General features: G+C 44.7%; 2 protein-coding genes across 4 annotated transcripts; both read right to left on the minus strand.

Annotated features, from left to right (window-relative positions):
* Window positions 2,440-2,886, minus strand: LOC110437523 (homeobox even-skipped homolog protein 2-like). The gene has a single exon (XM_021465996.1). It carries the CDS (start codon window positions 2,884-2,886, stop codon window positions 2,440-2,442), a length of 447 nt encoding a protein of 148 aa, XP_021321671.1.
* Window positions 5,777-14,511, minus strand: LOC8086143. 3 transcript variants are annotated; one of them, XM_021446076.1, is made up of 7 exons: window positions 14,114-14,511; window positions 12,169-12,453; window positions 11,962-12,067; window positions 10,895-11,018; window positions 10,068-10,802; window positions 7,745-9,695; window positions 5,777-6,638 (listed from the first exon to the last, which is right to left on the minus strand). In XM_021446076.1, exons 2-7 carry the CDS (start codon window positions 12,359-12,361, stop codon window positions 6,214-6,216), a joined length of 3,534 nt encoding a protein of 1,177 aa, XP_021301751.1. In that variant the 5' UTR covers window positions 12,362-12,453; window positions 14,114-14,511; the 3' UTR covers window positions 5,777-6,213. The 3 variants fall into 3 exon arrangements, with proteins under 3 accessions (XP_021301751.1, XP_021301749.1, XP_021301750.1); XM_021446074.1 differs by having other exon boundaries at window positions 5,777-6,641; XM_021446075.1 differs by having other exon boundaries at window positions 5,826-6,641; window positions 14,085-14,511.

A 25,919-nucleotide genomic window follows, 5' to 3' on the forward strand; every position in this document is an offset into this window, starting at 1 on the left:
CGTCTGCATTAGTAGCCAACTCTCCATTCCATGATGGGGACATTCTAGGATGTAGTCTTGGAAACGCTCCCATGCTTCTGGAACAGATTCATCATTTTGTTGCTGAAAACTTGTAATCTTCCCACGGAGAGCATTGGTCTTGCCCATGGGAAAGAACTTAGCCAGGAAGTTTGTTGAGCAGAGTGCCCACGTAGTATTCTTCTCCTTTGTAGCATAGAACCACTGCTTCGCTCTTCCTAACAGTGAGAATGGGAAGAGGCGAAGTAGTATAGCATCTCTGGGGACTCCTGATATGGTAAATGTGTTGCATATCTCCAGGAAGTGTTGTAGATGAGCACTAGCATCTTCGTGTGCCTTCCCACAGAACTGGTTGGATTGCACCATGTTGATAAGTCCAGGCTTGAGCTCAAAGTTGCCATCGATCTCTGCAGCAGGTCCAGTGCGGATGTTGTCCGTAGTGGGAGCTGAGAACTCGCGGATTGATTTGTTCGCCATGGCTTCGAACTCTAAAGACAAGTTCCGGTGATCTTCTTGATTGGATGAAGCTTCTTGCTGAAGTGTTGATGATCTCTTCTTGAGCTTGGCTCTTGTCTTCTTGAATAATGCTTCGGGATTGTCAACAAAATTTCCTGGAAGATGTCTTCTATCCCTGCATAAGATAAAATAGAAAAATATCGGGGTAAAACTGTATGAGAGAATAGATAAGCTCAATCATATTAGTGATGCGAATGATAACTCAAAATCCTTTATTCCATTCCTGATTAGTAATCAACCTTTCCCGGCAACGGCGCCAAAAATGCTTGTTGGGTATTCTTAACATCATTACCAAAAGTAGACTTAGTTTTCTAATTCTAGTAAGGGTGCCAAAAATGCCAAATCTATCCCTCATACCACTTAAGCCAAGTTGTCAACCCCAGCATGACATGAGAGATGCGGTATTGAAATATGCAATTGCTCTCTAAATAAATAATGAATGGGATCTGCAAGCGCACAGATTAATACCGATGTAGCATTTTAACCGGGAAGTATTCCAGGTATCGTAATTTATATTTTTACCACTGGGAAGGGATAACAATCATCAATATTGACTACAGAATAGAATATGAGATTGAGTATCTATCATTGCATGTATAATTGAGAACATTTATCTAATTCTTTCATACAGGGATAAGTATCACATAAAAGATATATGAAATAATGAATAGTGACAAAGATAATTAATCTGATCAGCCACATATAAATATGATAAGCACCTCAATTAGATATTCTAGAAAGTCATTAGCATGGAATTAGAACGAACTACAAGAATATTTCCTAAATTATTCTCAACTATATAGTCTAGCATTATCATAGTTAGTGCAAGCATACTTAGCAATCATTGCGAGACAAGACTACGCCCATGCATAGTGATATTAGCAAGGTAAATGAGAAATATAGCAATCACTCCCATGTAATAATATTGCTCTGTCAGCCCAATACACGAGAGGGGGACTATATAAGAATCAATGAAGCTGTCACTATCACGAACTACCCCACGATCTAGCATATTGGGTACAATCGCAGATAAATACGGTATAAGCACCACGCCTACACAATATCTATCATTTACCTATGGATCCGATGGATAAACACTATACGATCCTAAGCATGTATATAGATCCAATCTAACTAAGCCAAGTACATAACTATGATACTCTAAGAACAATATAATCTTGAATATAAGCAAGTAGAGCAAAGTCATAAGCAATATATTGAAGTAGAACAATGTCATATTCATAATATTGAAGAACAAAGATAATTAGAAAGCAATTAGAAACACAATTAGAGAATTACCAAGAATCCTCTTGACAGATCCGTAAACCAATCGAAGATTGACTCCTTCTAGTTCTAATCCTATGTAGCTATGCTAATCTAGATGTCTAATTGATGTGGTGGTTCTAATCTCGATCAGAGGCTTCTTCTTCCTTGAGAATAATGAATTAGGGTTGAGAGGCTCTCTCCTCCAGGGGCCAGGGGGTCTGGTTTTATAGTCCCTGAATATGGGCTGTTGGATCAAACCGACATAGATTGAACGGTTATCCTTGATCCTTTAGGTCGGTGGAGATCACCCGAGAAACAGAGTCCTGATTGGCCTCCAAGTCAGGGCGGGCGCCTAGGGAAGGAGGGTGGGCGCCCTCCCTCTGGCCCCGTTCGGCCTCCGCTTTCTTCCCGTGGCTTCTATAGTCTTCTAGATGTAAGATAATTGCGTGGCACGTTAATATCTCTATGTAATCCCTACATGTGGGCCTTTCTTCCTTATTTCCTGATAACCACCTGCAGAAATAGACAAACACCAAAACTCGTGGAATTCTGTTAGATAAAACCCTAAGTTTAGATGTTGGTTGTATTTGGATCCTTTTCTTTGTTTATTTGATAATTAATTTTGATACTTAAGGACCGTCAACAACCGGCTGGAGGGACGCCGGGACGCCCGCCTGACGAAGTCTGAGACGGGGTGGACTGCTGCTGGAAGCGGCCACCACCGCCGTTACCCTTTACTTTGCCCTTGCCCTTACCCTTGCCACCACCACCGTTACTGCCACCACGGTTGGGCTGGGCAGGGGTGGAGTGACAGGAAGGGGATGAACAGGGGCTGGGCACAGGGACGGAGGTGTCAACTGCAGTAAGGGCAGTGTCGGAGGAGACCTTGGCGTCGGAGGCGAGGCGAATTTCCTTGAGCCGGAGGGTATTGTGCGCTGAGGTGAAGGACGGAAGCACCGCCGAGTTGGCGATGATGTCCACAGAATTTGCGAATCGTGGGTTGAGACCACGAAGCAAATTTAGCACAAGCTGAGGCTCGGATACGGCTTGGCCAACGTCGTGGAGGGCGTCGGCAGTCTGCTTCATCTTCTAGGCGTAAGCGTCGATGGTGAGATCTCCTTGCACCATGGTGTGGAACTCCTGGCCCAGGACAACCGCGCGGGTGGCCTCGTTTGCCTGGAACAGAGCCGTAATGGCGACGTAGAGAGCGCGTGCCGTCTGATCTGGCTCCATGGCGACGTCAAGAACGCTATCGTCGACGCAGCCATATATCCAGCTTCGGACGCAGGCGTCGGGTTGCGACCAATTGCGATCAGTGGGCCGGGGTGGGATGGAGCCGTCGATGTGACCTAGCAGGCCAAACTTGCCGCACATGGCAGTGAAGAAGGCGGACCACTTGGTGAAGTTTGGCAGCTTGAGGTCGAGGACGAGCGGGACGTGAGACTTCACGTTGATGGTGGCGTAGGAGAAGATCGCTGGTGCAGGAGCATCCCCCAGGGCCGGCATGGAAGGGGAGCCGGCCATACTGGAGGTGGAGGACGCACTGGATGAATCAGTGCTCATGGCGACGGATGGTGCGGTGGCGAACAGGTGCAGATGCAGCCTGAACGGGCAGGGAGGGCGCGTCGGGCTAGGTCGGCGGCACCGTGGAGGAGAGGACAGCAGAAGACAGGAACCCTAACCCTAAACTGTCCCGGACGCAGATACCATGTAGAAAGGTATTGTGGGGCAAATACACCGCACACCCAAAGGGGGGGGTGGCCTCTCATTATATAGCCTGAACGGCTTGGGGTACAAGCCAGCCTGACGGCTGGTTACAAGCCTGGACGGCTTGGGGTTACAAGTCGTGTACAACACATACTCTATGAGTTAGCTATACATATCTAATATATATCTATGTATATCTCTAATACGATGTGACATCTATTAAACTTTAGTCCCTACAACCAAACACCCCCTTATATTGATGAAATAGCTGAGTCAAACACTTGGATCCATGGTGAAAGCATCTAGACCCCTAATGAGTTTCAGTGATTAATGACAATGTTGATTACTATGACTAACATGTGTTTTGCAGCGGCAAAATCATTTGAGTTAGGACATGGTAATGGTGATCGATGGACTAAGTCATTCATGCCTACTTAATGGTGGAATCGTTTCGGTTTTCAAAGGATTGTTGGACATCATCAAGATTAGACAAGGTCTAAGTGCCATATGGAGTTGAAGGGCACTTAGAGTAGTTTAGGACTTTATTTTTCCTTTAACCGTACTATTAAGGGAGGCATTGAACGGGTAGCTTGACCTACACGAGGCTTTAGGTTTAGGTGTGGTGCACACTTGATAAATCTAACACTAGGCAGCTCTAAGAAAGTCCTTAGATCAAGAGAATCAAACTTTGTTTTGGAAAGTTCACGATTCGATGAAGTGTTGATTGTTTAGGAGCACCAGATGCTGACACCGAACGCCACAGTGTCACTGTTGGCACGTCTGGTGTATGCTGGAGTTGAGACAGTGCGTCGAGTGCCTAGGGTTAGGCACCGGACACATGCACCGGACCCTACGGGGTGTGTCCGGTCCCTTACCCAGCGACGGTTGCAAAATTGTTTCTCACCGGACGAGACCTGAGTGAGACACCAGACAATCGAAGGAGCGTTCAATGTGAGAAAGTTTTGCAAGTACAACTAGCCGCTACAGTTGCACGGGACACTCTTTGGAGTGCGTCCGGTGCAACATCAAGCGCGTCCGGTGCACTCGTTTTCTGTGGAATTGGAGTGGCCGGCCCTTGGACTTGATGGGAAGTATTTATACTCCTCCACCTCGTCCAAGAGAGGTCTCTTGCCCATTTATTCAGTTGAGAAACACCTTATGGTCTAAGAGAGAAGCAAGAGCCTAGAGAGGATTGAGAATTGAGTGATTTCTTGAGAGAATCCTTCTCTAGTGAGTTCTAAGAGTTCAAGTATGCATCCACCACTCTCTAGTGCCTTGTTTGGGTCAAGTGAGAGTTCTTTGCTTGTTACTCTTGGTGATCGCCATCACCTAGACGGTTCGTTGGTGATTGGAGGCACGAAGATCACCCGGAGGTCTTGTGGGTGGCTCGTGTCAAGCTTGTGAGCGGTTGTGGACGATTCACCGCGACGGAGTGTCAAATAATCTACCCGTAGAGAGCACTTGGTCCTTGCGCGGACCAAGGGGGAGCAAGGCCCTTGCGCGGGTGCTCCAACGAGGACTAGTGGAGAGTGGCGACTCTCCAATACCTTGGCAAAACATCACCGCATTCCTCTTCCTCTCATCCTTTACATTCTAGCATTTACTTTGAGCACTTTACATTTTTAGAATTGTCATGCTAGAATAAGATTGGAACTAGGTTGCAAAACTTTTATCCGGTAGCTCTCTAGAACACACTTAGACAACGGTTGAATTGAGACTTATAGGTTACTTAAATTTTTTAGAGAAGCCCAATTCCTCCCCCACCACACCCCCCCCCCCCATCTTGGGAATCTTAATCCTTTCACATGGTACTTGTTATCATAAATATTAATATATTTTAGTCTAACTTAATGTTCTTTGACTTTTTTTAAAAAAAAAAACAAGAAATATATTCTTTTAGGAACGGAGTGAATACACCTGTCTACCAAAGGTCCATAGATATGAGGGCACCTTGTTAGAGATGGACTTCAACAAATCCTTAAAGGTTGGGGGAAAGGAATAAATTTAATTTAATGGAATTTCGCCAATACAATCCTACCCTCCAAGTAGATCCAATTGAATGAGTAAATGAATATCAACAGATTTTCTATGTTCAGATCAGGGCGTCAGGCTAAGCCATGTAAAGATATCATCGACATTTGACTTCGGAGGCATAAAAAATAGAGCCATTACTTTCAGTCTAGATAAAAAAACTCAAAGAACTTCGAGAGCTGAGAACGCCATCATATATGGTGTGGGGCAAAAGAACCAACATCCACAGAGGCCAGAATGAAGAGATGCATCGAGGAATGCAGAAACTGAGATCCAGGCCGCGTGCATACGAGTATACGACCATCATTTTCACAAGCAGCCACGTGCGTTGCAAGTAAATAGGCTATCAGCACAACTTTTGTAGTCTTTCACACTTTGGACAAACCGCAATGGACCTCACGACAAGCAGAAAATTTCCACAACAGAGAAGGGGAAGAAAAGACTTTACAAAAGAATAGCTCGCAGTGCATTCTGTCACCTAAAACACAGCAAATGCACCTTTGCAAAATAATCTAGCGGAAGATCCACTGTGTTGAACTCCATCGTTGCTGACAACGGGTTAACCAAGCAGGTAGGCGTGCTTCAAGTTGCATGTAACATGAAACCAGCATGCATCGATTTTTGTCCCACACAATATCCGAAATCTCCTTCGATCTTGGATGTGACTTGAGTTACTTACATGATTATACAGTTGCACTTGGACTCCAGCTTTGGAGGTTTCATATTATCGGAATTCCTTGCAATACCTGATGCAGAACATACAGGGGGGGAGTCTTTCGCAACAGCATCTTTCTCTGCAGTTTCCGTTGTAGTTGTTTCACCTTCCAATCTTTTCCTTTTGACCTTACGATTTGGAGTTCGTCTGTGAGGCAGCTTTGGCAAACTCTCTTCCTTAGGAAAAGATCCTCCAACTATTGTAACAGTTGGGCGAATAGAGTCGACAAACTCTGATTCCTTCTTGTTTTCCAATGCAATAGTCGCAGCCTTGTATGCAAGGTCGTGGACAATAGAACTACAGAAGAGAATTGTATCAGCAGCTTCTTCCAATGTGAAGCATCTCTGGATTTGTTTCCTTGATCCTGCTACTTCCGCACAAAATTCTTCTACAATTCAGAGAAAAATACTGTGTCAAATACTTACATATTATTTTTTTAAGAGCAGCAGGAAGGGTATTGCAAATAAGTATCAAATACTGCTTAATCATAGAATCATAGGCATGTTTGGTTGCATATCCCGGGTGGCCTGACCAAATATTGGCAGTGGCCAAAGCTGGACACTGCAAAATTTTGGTAAAAAATGATATGTTCGTTTCTTCATAAAGATTTAAGGCTAATTAACACTAATTTAATGGACAAATCAGACTTATAGGGGGGGGGGGCGCTGGAGCCCACCCAGCCCTCCCTTTGGATCCGCCCCTGTTCATGGCCAAGCCAAAGTAGCCTAATTTTCCTGTCAAACCAAGAACATGACATGACATGTGGGGCTTAGTCCTATATGTCATAAGTATTTTTTAATCAAAGATAGGGAAAATATGTTTTATTTTATCAGATTAATTATAAGGAATACAATACAAAATACTTCAAATAGATTTGCAATTAGATACTTGGTTTAGCAAATATTGTGATCTGAACATTGATAATGCAGCAATCAACGAATTTTTTTGGAAACAGCAGCCAGCTGACACTTCAGTTTGTGCTTAACCGTGTTGCCAAGCCAAAATGTGGCACAAAAATCAGCTGCCCTGGAATCTTCTACGGTTGCTGCTTACTCTACACGGCGTGGCCATAATTTCCTTGGCTCGGACAAACTGGACCCCAAACCAATTTTTTTTAGGGATGCTTGGATGTGTTGTAACTCTCTTCTTTTAATGCAATGATACGCAACTCTCCTGCGTGTTCAAGAAAAAAAAAACAAATGCTACCCAGATAACCTAGGCAACGACAAAATTTAGCTCGGCACTAAAGGACATGAACCAAACAGACCCATGTCTACCCTGGATTTTCTTTTATTTGGTCCAAAGACTAAATCATGTCCACAAAAGATCTGTTATATACATATAACAGCTAATTCCGGACCAGAAAAACTATGTACCAGACAAGACAAATAGAGGACCAATGCATGACTCAAGCAACATATATACATGAGCTTTGAGAAAGGCACAACTCATAACTCTTGGAGGTGAAAAAAAGAACACAGAAATCAGTACCATCATTGGGAAGTTTCCTTGTGTCAGCTTCTTGTCCAGAAATCAACACGTCCTCCTCAGAGATGGCAGACATGCAACAATCATCAAATCTGTTTTCCTCAGCTGAACCCTGAACTATTTCGGACTGCATTTGAATATCATCAAAGTTGTTCTCATCACTTGAATGTTCTGGAGCACTACCTTTATTCCACTGACTGATGGCGTAAGTATCCTCTTCAGTTTCAGGCATGCAACTTTCCTCTGGGCCTGATGACTCTCGGGTATCACTTGGCATTTCAGTATCTAAAGAATACATATTTGTACTGGTATGATCCATGTCAGCCATTCTGCTGGCACTATGAGTCTCAACTGTTGTATCTCCTACCTCACTTAAATAGCTCTGGATTTTCAAGTCAGAGGGACTGGCATCATCAGCAATAACCTGTGAAGAAGACGAACATTCCATAGCACTTGGCAAAGCATCCTTATAAAAAGCATCATTTTCTTCAGAAGAGATCAATGTTCTTGAAGTGCTGCTTTCCAAAGTGTCAATTGGGAAACAGGAACCTCCTACCGCATCACTCTGAGGGCAAAGTGAAGCTGAAGAGCTACAAATTGACATATCTGACACAGAAGCAATGCTTTGCCGACTCATAGTACTGCTTATCTGAGACTTCTCAAAGTCACCCCTCTTACCACTCCTAAGGCGCTCAAAACATATGGTTGATTGCCTCGAAGACCCAAGATCACTGGAAGAAGCAGCTGAAGAGCTGTCCAGTCCAAAGCTACGCTTCATCATACTGACACCATCTCTTGCATAATAGGGTTCTGAACAGAGAATACTTGTAGCAGCCAGGGCCCTCCCTTCTACAACAGGCCATTTATTGCTGTTTGACTTAGGGACTAACAGTACTGATATCCCAGTACCCTCAGTTTCAAGTTTAGGGTTTTGATATATAATTGATCCCAGTTGAGGAGAATTGTCACTGGTCACAGTTTCAGAGACAGTTTCATTACATTGGGAAGATCCATAATTATGGTTATCCATTTGGTCTCTGATGAAAAGGTCATTCCCCACAGATGTTGGTTCCATTTGTTCACATTCAGTCACACTAGATCGATGAAAGGAAATATCGTTTGTATTTCCTAATGAGTCCCCAGCATGTTTCTTTCTATGCTCTGTGTCTATCTTTTCCTCCTGCCCCAGTAGCATTTCCTGAGGTGTGTGCCCCATTGAGTGAATTGGAGGGGCCTGATCCAGGCAATCAGTGTAAGATTCACTGTTCACTAGTTGATTATCAAGAGATACTTCTTTGCTATAGGCTATACAATCTGTGGGTATGGGAGGATCAGATGCGATGCAAGGTTTCAATTTTGCAGTTTTATCATATTGCTGGTTTTCTTCTCCTACAGTTTGTACAATAGGACCGGTGAAGATATTCCCAACCTTTGAAGCACATACATCACAATAGACACCATCTTTATCCACATCCATCGCATCAAAAAACTTCCCACATCTAGAGCAAGTAGCAATTTTACTATTGCCAACCTGAGAACTATCAGTAGAATGGCATAAGGACTGATTAGGTCTTCTGCTTCCTTCCAAGTCCTGTCTGCCACTTACCAGATGTTTTACTATGACCAGTGAATTATTTGTAGATTCCGTGCTCTTGTAATGAATGTCTTCTTCATTTGGTTCATCCAATTTATCAAACATAAATATATCCTCATGACCCCGAGAACTATCATTTTCTTCCCATTCACCAACCAAATCACGTTGCTCTTGGCTGCCAGGTATATAAGAGCCAAAAGTTGCACCATGGTAAAAGCTTGCATTGCTGCTAGTTGTCAAAGAGGAATTGTGTGAGAACGTAGGTTTGTGCACATCATTTCCATTCCCAGCACCAAATGTGCTGGCAGGGGCACCTGATAGAAGTGGTCGGAACCTATCTTGTGGAGCTTTGCGGTGATCCTGGGAAGAAAGACTATCATATCTTAGTTTCATGTTTCGGCTTTAGAAAATCTACAATAACAGAAATATGGTCTTCATTCAATGAAAAAGTACGCCCACAACATTGTTCAAATAAAACTATACAAAAATGGACTATATGAAAATAGTTCTCAGTAGCAGTAGTAGCAGTAAGAAATGAATCATTTGCATAAGGTGCCAACTACCAAGTACCTTGAGTAGAAAAAATGCACCAATTGACCAAGATCAACACGAGAAAACTAATGTATGCAAGTGTCAGAATCTACCAAATCAACTGCTAATTACAATACAAGAGATGCTTGCAAGACATGAAAAAATATTCTATTATTATAACATAAGCAGAGAAATGCTTACCATCAACCAAAGTGCAGAGTCAAATGATCGCTTCGGGGCAGAACTAGGTGTGAAATTTTTGGATGGATTCTTTGATGATGCAATGGTTCTGGTTTTCATCACAACCAAGCTCTTTTTCACAGCTGGGCTACTGGAGTAGCTAATTGGTACAGACTGCATAGAATCCAGATCATCCTCACCAGATGATGTTGCGGAAGCTTTGCTGTAAGAGCTCATTCGGTCCCGTTCAATGCTGTGAGATGAACTGGCTCTTCTAGGTGGAGTGGGAGACATTGACTGTCTTCTACCTCTTGAACCCTTTTCTAGTCCACTAAAAGATGAAGGCGATCCACCCCTTGACCGGCATACTGGACGATCAGTTAGAGATGTGCGAAGGTTTGAAGGTGCATCGAAAGGGAAACCAGGAACATTTGATTGCCATCCATGCAGCTTTGGTGAAGAAGATCTATGATTAGGTTTCACTGGTGAAGCTCCTCTTGTTCCATTCAAAGTTGGACCACTTGAACCAGTACTCATCCTTCTTGAGACAGGACTTGGAGACCTTCGAGGAGGTGTTAATGTCTTAGCAATGGGAGGGGTTGACGATCTTCGTGATGGCGTTTGTGATTGAACAGCAAGTGGTGGGCTAGAGCGAGAAGCTGAACTAGATGATCTTGTCCTTCCCATAGAGCGTGGCGATGGGCTAAGCCTACTTGGGCTTGCACTGCTTCTACTAGCTCTTTGGCTATTATCCATCTGTGTACAAATACAACACAATAGATTTGATATGTAATGGATGCAACCTAATATAGTTCTTGGAATAAACCCCTTTAGACATAAGCACTCACCGTGGATGATCTTGAAATTTGTATAGGCTTGCTCTGAGCTCTGCCCCTAGAAACCAGAGTGATGGATTGGTTTTCTTCGTCATCCAAAGATCGAAAAAGTGGAGTTTCTGGAGGAGTTAATAACCTGGTAATTGGAAATTTAAGGGAGGTCAAGTCATTACCCTGCACCAAGATATAAAACACTTACATAGAAGTGCAAGCATAGGAAGTATTATTAAGTTCAGAACCACCAATTACATTTTTTTTCTGTAAGATAAATCAAATAGCCATTTAGACATAGAGTTATGCTACTAATTCTTCTAAGCAATGATCCTCCAATAACATGAGTGAATTAATGGTTAGCATCATACATTCATACTTACCCATACGTACAACAAAAGTAGCTAGTAGGTCACCGTTCATTTTTAACATTCTTCAAACATAAAAGGTGCATTTGGCATTTTTTCAATGATATTCCATGTTTTAAGCGATGAAAATATTCTAGCTGTTATGAACTAATTAATACAGGTCAGAAGCTTACGAAAGGGTTATTGGCTAACTCATACTATCATAATATGGAATCGCTTCATATCAAGATTGAACAGCATTAAAAATCCCAGTCTTAACTGGCAGTCATCAAGAGTGCTTAGTGATAAGAAATAGAAATACAAGTTTTTTTTTGCAGGCAAAACAGAAATACAAGTTAAATGTGAATATTTTTATACATATTTGAAGATTCGCCGCTGTTCCTTTCAATGTAAAATAGGATTGAAACAGGACTACAGAATAATCAGGTGAGCTCTTTTTTAACGAAACAACGACCTTACAAGTTGTGGCCGAAATTCAGACGAAAATCTACACAGAATTACCATATTTATAAGAACTGACCATGCAACATGCCAAACAAGTTAAACAAAAACAGGCACCACTCATGAAGGAAACCAGAACTCAATCCATAATATTTAAATATCAACAAGGCAAACGTTACATTATAATGTACGATGCAAGGTAGATGGTTCATAAGGTAAGCAGGCAACTATCTACCATTTCAAACAAGACATATAAAAAGTACAATCAAGTTTGCATACCACTCATAATCGTTTTTATCGCCGTCCGCATTAAGCAAATCATGGCTTTCTCCATGGGCAGGAATGTTAACACCAAGTTTTACTTCCGGGAAATAGCTCAATTTTGCTGATATAGGAAAGAAATAACTTAAAAGTGGTAAGTAACAAAAACAAATAACACTAATGGGACTGTATGAAGAGGGAGAAGATGAAATTTACAAGCATTACCGATTGAGTCATCAAAATCCTCCGAAGGTTCCAGTAAGAAGTTCTCCGTCTCAACTTTCTGCATATCAGAGAACAAAGCGAGTTCATCATCCTTTGATTTCGCAGGAAGCACATTTCCGAAACTGTTGGTCCTCTTGTGATAAGTCTCCCGTGCAGGAGACCTTGATCTCCTCGGTGAGGGTGACGGTGGCATTTTTCGTGGCCTCTTAAGCCTGGTACCCTTCTTTCAGAGACAGTAGAATGCAGTCAAATTCCATCCAGAACAGATGGAACATATATCATGGCCTACAATATATGGTAGTGTTAATAAAGAACTGAACAGGTCCAAACTGCACCAACTTATCATAACTTTTAAATGTGTGAAAAACAAAGGATAAGGTACGAAAATGGCAAACACATGAAAAGAAATACAGCATCACTCTCATCATGCATTACACAAAAATAACAAATTCAGCGTGCCACCATCAGATAGCCCACCCAATTGCATCCACAGAGCAATCATACCAAAACATTTGTAGAAACTAATAAAACAAAATAAATCAACGAGGCACACAAAGTTGAAGCTACCATTATTTCTACCACTTGAAGTACGGAAACTGCCAAATCCATCACATCTGAATGAAAACACGTACCAACTAGCTGAATTTGCTAACGCAATGAGTTCCTGGCATCTGAATTTGCTATTTTACAATCCACTGCACATCTTATTGCATTGCATCAAATGAATATTGCATAAAAAAGCCAAATAGTAAGTCTTCTTTTCGGATAAGTCAGCATGGTAACAAATCGAAATTAGACCTAGCGGCAAATTGGACACCACAAATTGAGCCCAAACTTGACCTTGCAACATCTCTATTTGCCACCCCAAAGATAAATTTGCATCAGTTACATCACAAAATACAGCTCCCCAGTAGCAAAGCAACAAAAGAGGTGCAGAACTGAAGCAACAACAAAGAGTAAAAGAAAGAACACATGAGATTGGTGGCGATTGAGCAACCAATTTCTACATATCAAAACTTGTACCAAGAACCGGGCAATGATTGGGCCACATCGCCCATAGTTCTCTGGCCATCTGAAGCTTACCAGTGTGAAATCGAGCTGTCCATCCAATGCTAAGGCTTCCTCATTTAAGATGGAAGCTGAGGTACTTCAAGATACTTACTAGATTGTTTTTACCATTAACGCAAACATGATAGATGAACTTATTCACTTGAGAGAGAACATGGTATCACATTATAACACTAGATATCGCTCATTGGTGCTACTCACCACGCTTGAATTCTACGGCCGGTGACCTGAGATCTAAGAGGAACTGCACACTGCGGCGCTTGGTGGCAGGCTGGCAGCTAGGGCTTAGGCCCGGAAGGTTATCATAGCATCAGGGAGCTTATGCAGTCAAGGTTCATGGTCTCACAGTGGCCTGACTCAGGAAGAAAATGCACCAAATACATTATTCCAAGCCTAAGAAAATACAGTGGCCCAGATGACCAATTTTAGCGGATTAGTCATCGCTGGCAGCAGCAAAGAGGGCAACCAGCAGATAAGTGGGCTGAAGGCGTGACGCCTGTGTTTCTAGTTCAAAACCGAATCTAGACACCAGAGCAAGACAACACGCGCTCAATTCTACCAGTTTCCCAAGGAACACCAGCAAGCAACGTGCTCCCAGAGCCATAAACTAGCAAATCCTGAGCCAAAAAGTTGTTTCGAAAACTGAGAGCAACGAATTGGACCCAGAAGCTAGCAGCACACGAATACCAACCCCCAAAAAGTCATCCAAAATGGCGCTAATTTGGCGAAGACCCAAATCCCATGCTCCACATTTCCCGTCCCAGGCCACCCACACAAAATTAACAACAAAATCATTCACCTCATTATAAAACGAAAAACAGGAAGGAGCTCGGGAAGCCGCATTCCACCTCATTAGAATGAAAAACAAGCCACCCACCCGCATTCCACTGCCGCCTTCGATTACCGGCACCCTCCGTCCGCCGGCAGTGCGCTCCACCAGCCGCGCCGGCCCCTGCGACCCCCCGATCTCCAGCCGCGGGCGCGAGCCCCGAGGCAGATCCGGCTTCGGACCCGAGCGTGGTGGGGGGGCTCCCAGCCGTGTCGCGGGCGCGCTCCTCTCCTCCGCTTCCGCACTCGCGCTCGACCTCGGCCTCCGGGGCTCGACGCGTCGCGCGCGCCTGGGGCGTTGCCACGGGTAGAAGCAAAGGAGCTCGGTTGCCTTGCTGCCTGCGCGCGTCGTGCGTGCGCTTCGCTGGAGGAGCAGAGCAGAGAGAGGGGAGGCGGTGGACTGGGGAAGAAGTGGCTTTTGTTTTTTCTATTTTCGTTGGCGTTATTTCCTTTTTGGTTTATTTGGAGATAAAAAAGGAGAAAGATGATTAGTTGAGGATTAGGGGTGAGGTGGCATGGTATAGTGCGGCGCGGGCAGGCGTTTAAATTACGGTTTTGTCCCTAGAAGGGATTTACAATTACAATGTGGCTGGCTGGGTTCCCTCACTTTCTGTTTGGCTGGACGGCCAGGAAATTTGGCATAGCCAGTATTATTAATTAATTCATGTGAAGAAATACCTTTGGATTTTCTTTTTGTATAAGATTGCTTTTCTAAAAGAAAAAATTAATCCTACTTTTACACTAGCTCCGTAGCTTAACGAGACAAGTCAGGCAGGTTTTTTGTTTTATTTCTTTTAAATTTTGCTATCAAGCCGAGCGACGCTAAATTAATAAGCTGATGGTCCCTCTATCCACAAAAGAATGCACCTATAAGAGTTGTGTCAGTTAAATTAGTTTAAATTTAACCAAATTTATAATGAAAAATAGTAATATTTATATCTTTAATAAAATTTATTGTCATAATTAATCTAAAATACTTATTTTTATAACATGAATTTAGTATTTTTTTAATAACTTTAGTCCAAATTTAAACTGTTTAACTTTCCAAAAAATGATAATTATATTCTTTTTTTGGACGCAGGGAGTATAAGAGCCAAACCAAACTTGGTTATTGAGTCGGCTTAGGCGAGTATGTTATATGTACATAGGTCTTGATTGGTTGATGCCCTAGAAAATTTAATCTGCGCTTGATGATAACATCTAACCACAAACAAGAAATTTAGATACATGGGATTGTTGTCTGAACTAGGCAACTATTTTAGGGTCTAGCCACAATGAAAGTGGCAAGATATGGCTTAGCATATGTTTCATTAAGAGAAAGAGAATTACACCACTATGAGAAAGTCAGTAAGCGACCTAAAACAAACCAGAGTAGCAAGAAAAAAGAAACAACGAGAAAGTGACCCTTAGCACTAAAACCTGCCAGGTTTTGCTTATGAGAAAAAAGAGTTGCCTATAGGAGACAACCGTGGTGGCAAAACATCATTTAGAGAAGAAGAGACGAACATTCAGCAATATCGAAGGCAAAGCATCTGCCAGACAAGATCAAAGCAACCTCGACAGCAAAGCATTTGTAGGTGGAGGGGCCAACACACTTTCAGTAGCAAAGCATCCACTAGAGAAGAGACCAAAGTGACATCAATAGCAAACCATCCGCTAGAGCTAATCCAACGGCGGCCAAACATTCGCTAAGGAAGGAACAGTAGAGGAAAGTATCCTCCACAGAACCCAAACAACGGCGATGCATGACAAACCACTCCGAAGAAGTACATAATAAGGCATACACATACAGGCATAGTAAAGAGCATATTCGACAGTAGAAGCAAAAAGAACGAGTGGAGACACGATGACATGAGTACTTCAACGATACCTTCAAGGAGAGTGACATGCACGGATCACTACTACAGAAAATATTTACCGTGACCTTTTCAAAACCACCTCCGAGGCGAGCAGGAATATAAACTGCCTCGGTTAATGCCTAACATTAACCGAGGCGGTCGCTTTTTATTAACTGAGGCGGTTACAAGAGACCGTCTCGTAAAATCCATTAATGGAGGCGGTTATTATTAAAGGGCCCGCCTCTAGAAATAGACCTATTAACCGAGACGGGCGTCTTGTAAGACCCGCCTCGCTTAATATTTTCGAGGCCCAAGCAGCCCAAACGAGGCCCGATAACTATACATACTATATATATTGGAAACCCTAACTCTCCTCTCATTCCCTCGCACCCTTCTCCTTTCCTCTCATTCAGACGCACCGCACCTCTCAGCCTCACGCGACTCTCTCCCCCTCATCCCGCCTCCACTCCCCTTCTCTCTCCCTCAATCACTCGCACCTTCCTCAACACACGGCGAGCGGCGCTCCCAAGCCGACGATGGCAGGCCATGGCGCCGACATGGTCGTATAACACTCCAAAATTTGAATTTCAAATTTTAGTTTGAATTTGATCTAATTTAGGCTTGGTTTGAATTTTTGGGTATTTATTAAATAATTTACAAAAATAAATAAAATGAAATATAAGATAGAAACATGGTTGAATGCATTCATGTTGCTACATAATTTTTGTTTGATTTTATTTATTTGCTTGTGCTTGTTTAAGTTTTGAAGCAAGAAAGAAAATAGGAGAAATCAATTTGTTTTCGAAATAAAAAAAAAGAAAAAAAAAGAAAAAGGGCAGCGCTCTCTCTCTCTCTGGGCCGGCACCCTCTCCCCGGCCCATCCCCTTCCCCTCCTCTCTCTCGTCCCCCCCCCCCCCCCGCCTTCTCCCCGAATGGGCCGCGCGGCCCAAGCCGCGGCAGCTGCCCAGCCGCGCCCGCTGCCTCTGTCGCCCGCTCGCTGACGCGTGGGCCCCACGAGTGGGACCCACCGCCGTCTCCTACCTCCGACCGAGTCGGGCTCGGGGCGCAACCGCCGCCCCGGTTTCCGTGCGTGGCGCCCCCTATCCGAGCCGCACTCGCCCCGATGTTCGTCGCCCTATAAATAGGACGCCGTACCCGCACCCCTAGAAAACCCTAGCCAAAACCCTAGCTCGAGTCTGCGCCGCCGCCGTCGGCCTTCTCTTCGCCGTCGTCATCTCGCGGAGGTAAGCTCGCCATCGCGCTTGTCGCGTCAAGCCGCGTCCGCCCGTGCCCTCGGAACGCGTTTCCGTGCACTGTAGCGCCGCCGCCGGGAGCTCCCAATCCGCGCCCATGGCGTCGCCGCTCGCCGCACCGCCCGGCCGACCGCCCCCGCCGCCCGTGTGCTTAGCCCCGGCCGCGGGCCACCATGGACCGGTGGACCGGCCGTGCCCCCCAGTCCACAGCACACCGCCATGGACCGGCCCGCTCGCTAGCCGCCACGTGGCCTGCCAGGCAGGCCACCCGCACCGCCCCCTGCTACTTTTGCAAAAAGGCCCCTGCTTTTATTCAAAATCAACCCGCGATCCAGCGTAGTTATATTTCTATTTAAAATATGCCCCTGTTTTTACAGTTTAGCCCCTACAGCCGTCGGTATTTGTAGATTTAATCCAAATCTCATTTTAAATTCAGTTTTAATTAGTTTAATTACGAAAAATAGTTCAGTTAATCTACAGTATTGCCATCCAACTTGTTTTAGCCATAACTTTTGCGTCTTAGCTCCGATTTAGGTGATTCTGGTCGCTATAGTTTCGTCTCGTCGAGTAGAATACAATAGTGTAGTTGCTTTCTGTTTTCGCATGCTTTGGTGTACTGTTTCTGATTAAGCTTGTTTGCTTGCATGTATTGCTTTGTTTGTGTGATGATTGTCGCGTATAGCCAACGAGACGCTCGTGAAGGAAGAGGATCAGGACCCCGCTGAGTTCGAGCAACCCGACTACGATCAAGGCAAGTGCAGACACCGTTTGATCATTTCAAACCTACTCATTAATGTCATTTACTTTATATGCATGTGTCCAATGAATGCAAACCCTAAGTGAAAGCCCTAGTTTGGTTTTGGATAATTGATGAAACCCTAGTACTAACCTCTATGCTAAGTGTGTGTAGACTTAATGAGGTTGGTACATGCCAAGTGATGGAGCAAGTGATGATCATGGTGATGACCACAAGATGATCAAGTGCTCAACTTGGAAAAGAAGAAAGAGAAAAACAAAACCCTATGGAGACCAAGGCAAAGGTATTGCTTAGGGTTTTGGTTTTGGTGATCAAGACACCATAGAGGGTGTGATCACATTTAGGATAGATAGCCGTACTATAAAGAGGGGAATTCTTTGGCTAAGCGGTTATCAAGTGCCACTAGGTGTCATTGTTCATGTGCATGCATTTAGAACCTAGTGAGCTAACTTAACTCCTTCGAAGAAAATGATTGTGAAAATGCTAACACACGTGCACTTGTTGGTACACACTTTGTGGTGTTGTCACACTTTGAGAAGGGAGTGGAGTTTGAAGGGTAGAGAGAGGATGGGTTCCTCTCTCGGCGGGATTCGGTGCTTTTTGAGAAATTGAAGTGCATATCTTCTATTGCGCCGGTGGGAAAGTTGGACAAGTCACGGGAGTGTACCGGACGCTGGCTTCTGGAGCACCGGACGCTGAGTCTAAGCATCCGGTGCAGACAGTGCCTGGCCCAGCTAGGGTAAGGCACCGGACGACAGGCACCGGACGCAGTTTGGAGCGTCCGGTGGTGTGAGTCCGGTGACCTGAGCGTTTTGTAGAGCTCTTTGAGTTTAAGTCCGGTGAGCACCAGACGCAGCTTGGAGCGTTCGGTGGTGTGCGTCCGGTGACCTCGCGCTTTTGCAGACCTCTCTGTATTTAAGACCGGTGTGCACCGGACGCGTTCGGTGCACTGCAGGTGACCGTTAGACTCTGACGCGAGAGTTTCAAAAGCTGACACGTGGCTGACGTTGGAGCACCGGACGCAGGAGTTGAGCGTCCGGTGCCCCTTTAAGAGCGTCCTGTGACCCCGTAGTTTGCCCAGTAAAAGAGCCAATGGCTCTATTTGTTTGAGGGACTATATATACATGTTTGGCCGGCTTAGAGCTCACACTCTTGCCATTCTTGACTACTAGACATCCTTGTGAGCCTAAGCAAACACCTCCCACTCATCTCCTTCATAGATTATTCATCTTTGTGAGATTGAGAGTGATTCCAAGTGCATTTGCTTGAGTAATTGCATCTAGTGGCACTTGGGGATCGTTCTAGCTGCGGTTTTCTTGTTACTCTTGGTGGTTGCCACCACCTAGACGGCTTGGAGCAGCGGAGGAGCTTTGGCATGAGTTGGTGATTGTTTGTGGCCATCTCCCGGTGATTGTGAGAGGTTTGTGCCTACCTCGACGGAGAGCCAAAGGCAACATTAGTGGATTGCTTGTGTCATTGAGCTACCTCACTTGTGGGTAGGTTCTTGTGGTGTCCTAGTGAGGACGAGGTTCGTGCTACACCTCTTAGCCACCGAACCACCAAGTGTTGGTCGACACAATGGGGACATAGTGTGCCGGCAAGCACGTGAATCTCAGGAGAAAAATTGGTGTCTCAATTGTGTTTGATTGGCATTCTCCCGGTGCTTGATTGTTTATATTGGTGATTGGTTCATCCCCTACACGGCGGTATAAATATCTCATCCTATCTTTACTTACCGCAAACTAGTGTAATTAGTTTAGTTGCTTACTTTGCCTTGTGTAGCTTAGTTCTCTAGTGTAACTTGTAGAGACTTAGGTCTTGTGTGCATAGTGATCTTAACAACTAGAATTGTTGGGTAGGTGGCTTGCAAACACCTCTTTAGAGCTAGAGCAAAAAGCTTCGCTTTGTTATTTACTAACCTTTTGCTCCAGTGAGTTTGTAGAATTTTTTAATAGGCTATTCACCCCCCTCTAGCCATATTAGGACCTTTCACTAAGGACCTGGCTAGCTTTACTTATTATTCCTTATTCACCTAGGGTTATGTATATGGGTAGACTAGGTTATATTAGGAATGCTTAGCTGCTCTACTCATCTCATACACATGCCTAAACAAGTAATACTCTCTACTCAACTTGATGCTTAATCTGTGCTGAATCTTTGGTCACTGCGGTGATGGTGATGTTGGATGCTTACGAGCATCGTGATGATGGTGGTGACAGAGGGAGCGGGTACTGTTGGTGGTCTGGTTGCCAGGCGTACCCATCTCTGCTCTCCGTAAGGACTTAGTCATGGAGCAGCCCCTGGGACATACAGTACAACTCCAAGCCATATGGCTCTGGCTTGACTAATTAGCAGGACCTCCACTAGTATGGTGTTACTTTCCGGGTAGGCGTGAGAAAGTAACTTAGGTAATGAATATTAAGTTGTCGGCTGCTTGGTACGCCATGGCTATGGGTATCGACTGTCGAGCGCCTCGGCAAAAACTTGCGAGTGGCATCCTATTAGCTGGGCCCTGTGAAAGGTCTCGTAGTGAGACCCTGCCTGCTCACCTTGGTTGTGTTTTGGGGAGTCATGACCCCGGGCAAATGGGAATCATGACTTGGAGTGAACGTGCACACATCTGCAGAGTGTAAAAGTGATATATCAGCCGTGCTCACGGTCACGAGCGGCCCAGACTCTCACATGATGAGCAAATTGGATTCACTGGTTACTTGGATATGGAGCTTGGCGAGGTTGCTACCTCGTGTTTTGGCGGAATGGCTATTCCGTGTTGGCAGGATTGCTATCCTGTGTTAATAATTGGGGTTAATCCCTGGACTACTATAATAATTAGGATAGTCTTTTAAAAGATGCTAATCACTACTTACACTAATTAAGGGTTGGGTTTATGCTACTCACAATTAGTAGTAGGTTGTTATAATAATAGTCATAATTAAAAGTGATCAACTAAAATGCAACTGCAGTCAAACCAAGTCAGCTTTACCTTATTTTAAGCCTTGCATGTCATTACTTTCCGTTTATGCTTGTTGAGTTCGACATGAACTCACCCTTGCTATAATCATTAAAGGTTGCTCGGACGATTAGGAGTACAATTGTGATTTCCCTAAGGACTACCCTGAGTCGCCCGGTTGTTAGGCTCGTGTGGTTCTATCGTTGACCTTCCCGTGGCAAGGTGGTTGAAAGGTCCAAATGGCTAGAGGGGGGTGAATAGCCTATTTAAATTTTCTACAAACTTGAACTAGACAAGTTGATTAGTAAAACAAAAGGCGAAGCTATTCTAGCACTAGCACAACTAAGCTACGCAAGCCACCTATACAAGTCTAGTACAAGGCTAAACACTAAAGCACAACAACAAGAGAAGGCTAATTGTACTCCTAAACAAGAAGACTAAACTAAACAAGCTAAACAACTAGCAAGGTATACAAGTAAGTAAAGGAGTGGAGAGTGATTGTTATACCAACATTGTAGAGTAGATATATAACCAACCAATCACTCACAATCACAAGAGAATCCTCGGCAAGAGATGACACAAGATTTTTTTTACCGAGGTTCACTTGCTTCTCGGCAAGCTACTCCTCGTTGTGGCGATACACTCACTTGATGGATCACGAGCTAATTGGCAATCCAAAGCCAAACCCTCAGCGGGTGCTGCACATCCACTCACAAGATGGGGATCCTCCAAGCCACGAGCAATCCACTAGAGTAGCCAATTGCGATCTCCCGCGGGGAAGGCTCAAGAACCCCTCACAAATCACTTGGTGAGGCTCGATACAATCTCCAATCACGAGCTCAACACCACTGCTGCTCCAAGTCGTCTAGGGCGTCGGGAAACACCCAAGAGTAACAAGAAATCCGCAGCAAACTCAAGAATCAAGTGCCACTAAATGCAACTCTCAAAGCAATGCACTTGAATCTCACTCAATCTCACTAGGATTAGCAATCAAGCAAGGAGATGAGTGGAGGGAGTGTTATCTAGCTCAAAGTATGTCTCAAGTAATCAAAAGTGCAAGAGAGAGCCTCCCAAAGCCGGCCACCTTCTATTTATAAGCCCCTCAAAGAAACTAGCCGTTGGCTGTTTTCACTAGGCTGAAATCGGGGACACCGGACGCTACTAAGTGAGCACCGGATGCTCGACTCCCTGCGTCCGGTGCACTGGAGTTGGCCACGTGTCCGTCCGGAATCTCGCGTGTCAGATCCTAACGGTCACCTGCGGAACACCGGACGCTCTGCAGGTCCATATCGGACGCGTCCGGTGCACACCGGACTCATGCGCAGAGAGTTCCGCAAACCTGCGGGTCACCGGACGCTAAGCACCGGTAGCGTCCGGTGCTCACCGGACCCATGCGCAGAGAGGGTCGCAAAACACCCGCACACCGGACGCTATCCACCGGACGCTCTGAGAGTGCGTCCGGTGCTCAACCCTAGCAGGGTCAAGCACACCGGACTCTGAGGCCAGCGTCCGGTGCCTCCGCACTCAGCGTCCGGTGAGTGTTTCTCAGTGAGAAAACACTCCCGCGACTTCTCCAAATTTCCCACCGGCGCAATAGAAAATATACACTTATTTTTCTCAAAAGCACCGAATCCCGCCGAGGCATTAGCAACTTGGTGTCATTAATTACCAAAACCAAACTTGGGCTTTCAGTGGTCCTGCTACGTCGACGTCTAGTTTCCCCTTTTCATTATGGAACAATTTAGCTTATGCTTCCCATTCGCACTTTGTTATACAATTGGCTTGTAATAATGGTACTTTTACTCTCATTTATATAATACGTTTGAACACTGTGTTTTGTACCATTGATGATGTCGATCTATGTGTGTGAATTTGAGATCCTGGCGCACATGTGATTTGGCACCCGAATGCTCTTCTACATCCGGGTGTGACAGGTCGCGGGCGAGGCGAGGCGTCACGAGCGAGGTGAGGCGATGCTGGCGTGATTTGCGAGCGAGGCGAGGCGGGCACAGCGAGCAACACAGGCGCGAGCGTGATCCGGTGGCAGCGCGCCCTACTCCCCAGCGGGCTTCTTCCTTCCCTGGTGCTCCTCCACCGGCAACGCGCGCCCTACTCCCCCATCTCCTCCTTTGACTACGTACATGGTGGCCGGATCCATGCCGTTGGTGGCTGGATCTGACGGGTGAGGCCGGCAGCGCTCCTCCAGCTAGCAATGGCAGCGACGGTCCATGGATGGGCTCCGCGGGCCTGTGGATGGGCTTAGTGGGCTTATCCACGTTTTTTTTATTTTTTCTACACGATTAACCGAGGCGGGCAAACAACCGCCTCGGAAAAGGTTCTATTTACTGTGACCTTTCGTTCAAGGTGGTTGTGCTAACCGCCTCGGTTAATCAATTTTGCCCGCCTCGGTAAATATTTTGTGTAGTAGTGGATGCCACCATCATTAGTTGAAGCAGTAGGAACACAATCTTGGAATGTCTCCAAGGAGGTAGTGACACAAGCTACACAAGTGTTGTCAGCATGCAATATTAAACCGGGCAAGGTTTCACCGAAATTTCAAGTGTCCATAGACCTCCAACATAGAAAGCCAAAGAGGACGACGAGAGCATACTGAGGCAAAGGGGTTGCTGCCGAGTAGATGCGACGAGGCAGGCATCCAGGCCATGTTGGCTGCGCCACACGTTTGCCCACCATATTGTGCCAAGACTAGAGGCTCAAGCCCGCCATGACCTGTATGTGTGCTGCCCAAGGATGTGAGTTGCTCTCTAGCTCAGGCCCTACTCTGACCATGCACTTGTCGCGCCTCAGTCGAGCCATGAGGCTTCCTAAGGCGTAGATTAGCGTGCCCATGGTGCAGCAGTCGCCACAAGGCGACTGCACCCGTCCCGCTCGATCACAGACCCAAGACAAGGAGGACGTGATCCTAGCCTTGGAGCCTCGAATCCACCATCCCTACACTCGCAGCACCCCTCAATGTGCACTTGAAGAACACCTAAGATGGAGAAGAGATAAGAGAGGGGAAGGGAGTTGTGGTGCGGACGTACACCGTCACTGTTGTGCACAGACCTACAAGGGGGTTTTCGGCAACGATAGCATCGCTCCTTCTATTGCCATGGGAGGCGATGTGGAGGGGTATCCTTAACTAAACTTTATTATTTGTTTTCAGCTGGTTGTCTCCTTTTATAGAAAAAAGAAGGCGCGTATAAATAGTAATGCAAAGCCTTATATTTTCTAAAATTAGCAGACACACAAACAGGTGTACAAGTTAGACAATATTTAGATTTCAGGATAGGACTGTATGAACCTGACATCACTGTAGGTCATTACTCAAATGGTGAAGTTGCAGGCAACCACTAACCACAATGTCCAAAAATTACCTATATCTAACTAGAGTGTTTTCTTGACGAAAGAAAAATGTCAGAGTACGAAGACTACACATACAGTGCTACCATAAGTAAACAAAGTCCACAACAAACAACATCATATCGTTGGAACAAGGTGGTGACGACGGTCAATTTTGGGTCGTTGAAATGTTGATTTTTTTTAATGGCATGGCATACCAGGTCAGGTAGTTTTGTTAACTAGTGACCGTGCAGTGAAAAACCATGTTTTTTTATAGATGAGATGATTGCGAGACATATTAGCTGTACTTGGTTATTAATTACTTGTTCTCTAATTAATGAGAAACATGTTTAGGCGTGGTAGCTAAAAATTACTCTCTCTATCTTATAAAATAACAAGTGCGAAACAACGGAGGAGTATCTTATAGAAAAGGTCAATCCTAAGGCCTTGTTTAGTTCCCAACAAATTTTGCAAAATTTTTCAGATTCTCCGTCACATCGAATCTTTAAACGCATGCATGAAGTATTAAATATAGACGAAAATAAAAACTAATTGCACAGTTTGGTCGGAATTGATGAGACGAATCTTTTGAACCTAGTTAGTTTATAATTGGACAATATTTGTCAAATACAAACGAAAATACTACAGTGTCGATTTTACAAAAAATTTTGGAACTAAACAAGGCCTAATATGAACATGAAGCTAAAGGCCCCAAATGCGCAACAACCATCAGCACCTCAACTGAAACTTCCCCAAAAAAGTGTTGCCCCGGTCACATAACGAATGGACAATTATACGCACGAAATAAGCTGGAAAACGAATCAGTGAAAGGATTGCTAATAATGATTTTGCATTTTTTTAAGGATAAATAACAAGCACTCCAATGCAAGTCTGATAGTAGAAATAGAATTGGCCATACCTAACGGCTAACGCCAACCGTAGTGGGTATTGGCAGTTGGATTATAAGAGTTAAGACCAGGCCAGAGCCAGCGCAGTATCCCCGTACCAACCATAGCTCTCGTCCTGCTCCCTGCGTATTTAGCAGCGTCCCTGACAGCAGCCAATCCCGTGGGCCCCGCTTGTCATGTACTCCGTACAGTGCAAAGTGTAGTGGGATACATGTTGATCCATGCTGTCGAAGGGCGACAGGAATATATGCTGTCGTAGCCTAGGTTGCCCTCCTCTTTTTTTTTCTCCGACAGAGATGCTACGCCAACAGCTGCATTCCGACAGACATTTTTCCATAACTGTACTTGTAATCCACATTTGAAGGAGGGGAGGTGGGGGGGGGGGGGACAATGAGTATATAGTCTGTTCGTTTGTCTTATAAGTCGTATTTTATCTGTCAGTCAACAGTGCTTTTTCACAATAAATCAGCGAACAGTATTTTTAATTATAGCTTTTCAGACCAATGTAGTGACAAAAACAAAATAATTTCAGAAAAATAAAAAAAAATCAGCTAATGGTAAGAGTTGGGAATTGGCAATACACGCAATCCTGCTCAAGTTGATGTCAATCGTGGATTCCCATGTCCCTCGTCGACGAAACGAATGTTGGAGTAACATATTTTTTTTTAACATAAATGCGAGGTTATTAGAATCGTTGACCCTAAGTTGGATGAGAACTCTAGTGACAGAATCCTAAATTATAGGATCATAACTACTATGATCATAATTATCAAAATTATTGAAACAATCTTATAAGAGCACTCACGA

Source organism: Sorghum bicolor, chromosome 8 (genome assembly GCF_000003195.3).
Source record: "Sorghum bicolor cultivar BTx623 chromosome 8, Sorghum_bicolor_NCBIv3, whole genome shotgun sequence".
NCBI classification, from domain to species: Eukaryota; Viridiplantae; Streptophyta; class Magnoliopsida; order Poales; family Poaceae; genus Sorghum; species Sorghum bicolor.

Bases quoted from the DNA above. Each gene is read 5' to 3' on its own strand.
- LOC110437523 (XM_021465996.1), bottom strand. From the start codon at position 2,886: ATGAAGCAGACTGCCGACGCCCTCCACGACGTTGGCCAAGCCGTATCC.
- LOC8086143 (XM_021446074.1), bottom strand. From the start codon at position 12,361: ATGCCACCGTCACCCTCACCGAGGAGATCAAGGTCTCCTGCACGGGAG. The intron at 10,803-10,894 runs GTGAGTGCTTAT...ATTTGTACACAG, and splicing joins AAATTTCAAGATCATCCACG to ATGGATAATAGCCAAAGAGC. The intron at 9,696-10,067 runs GTAAGCATTTCT...CTTTCTTCCCAG, and splicing joins ACTCTGCACTTTGGTTGATG to GATCACCGCAAAGCTCCACA.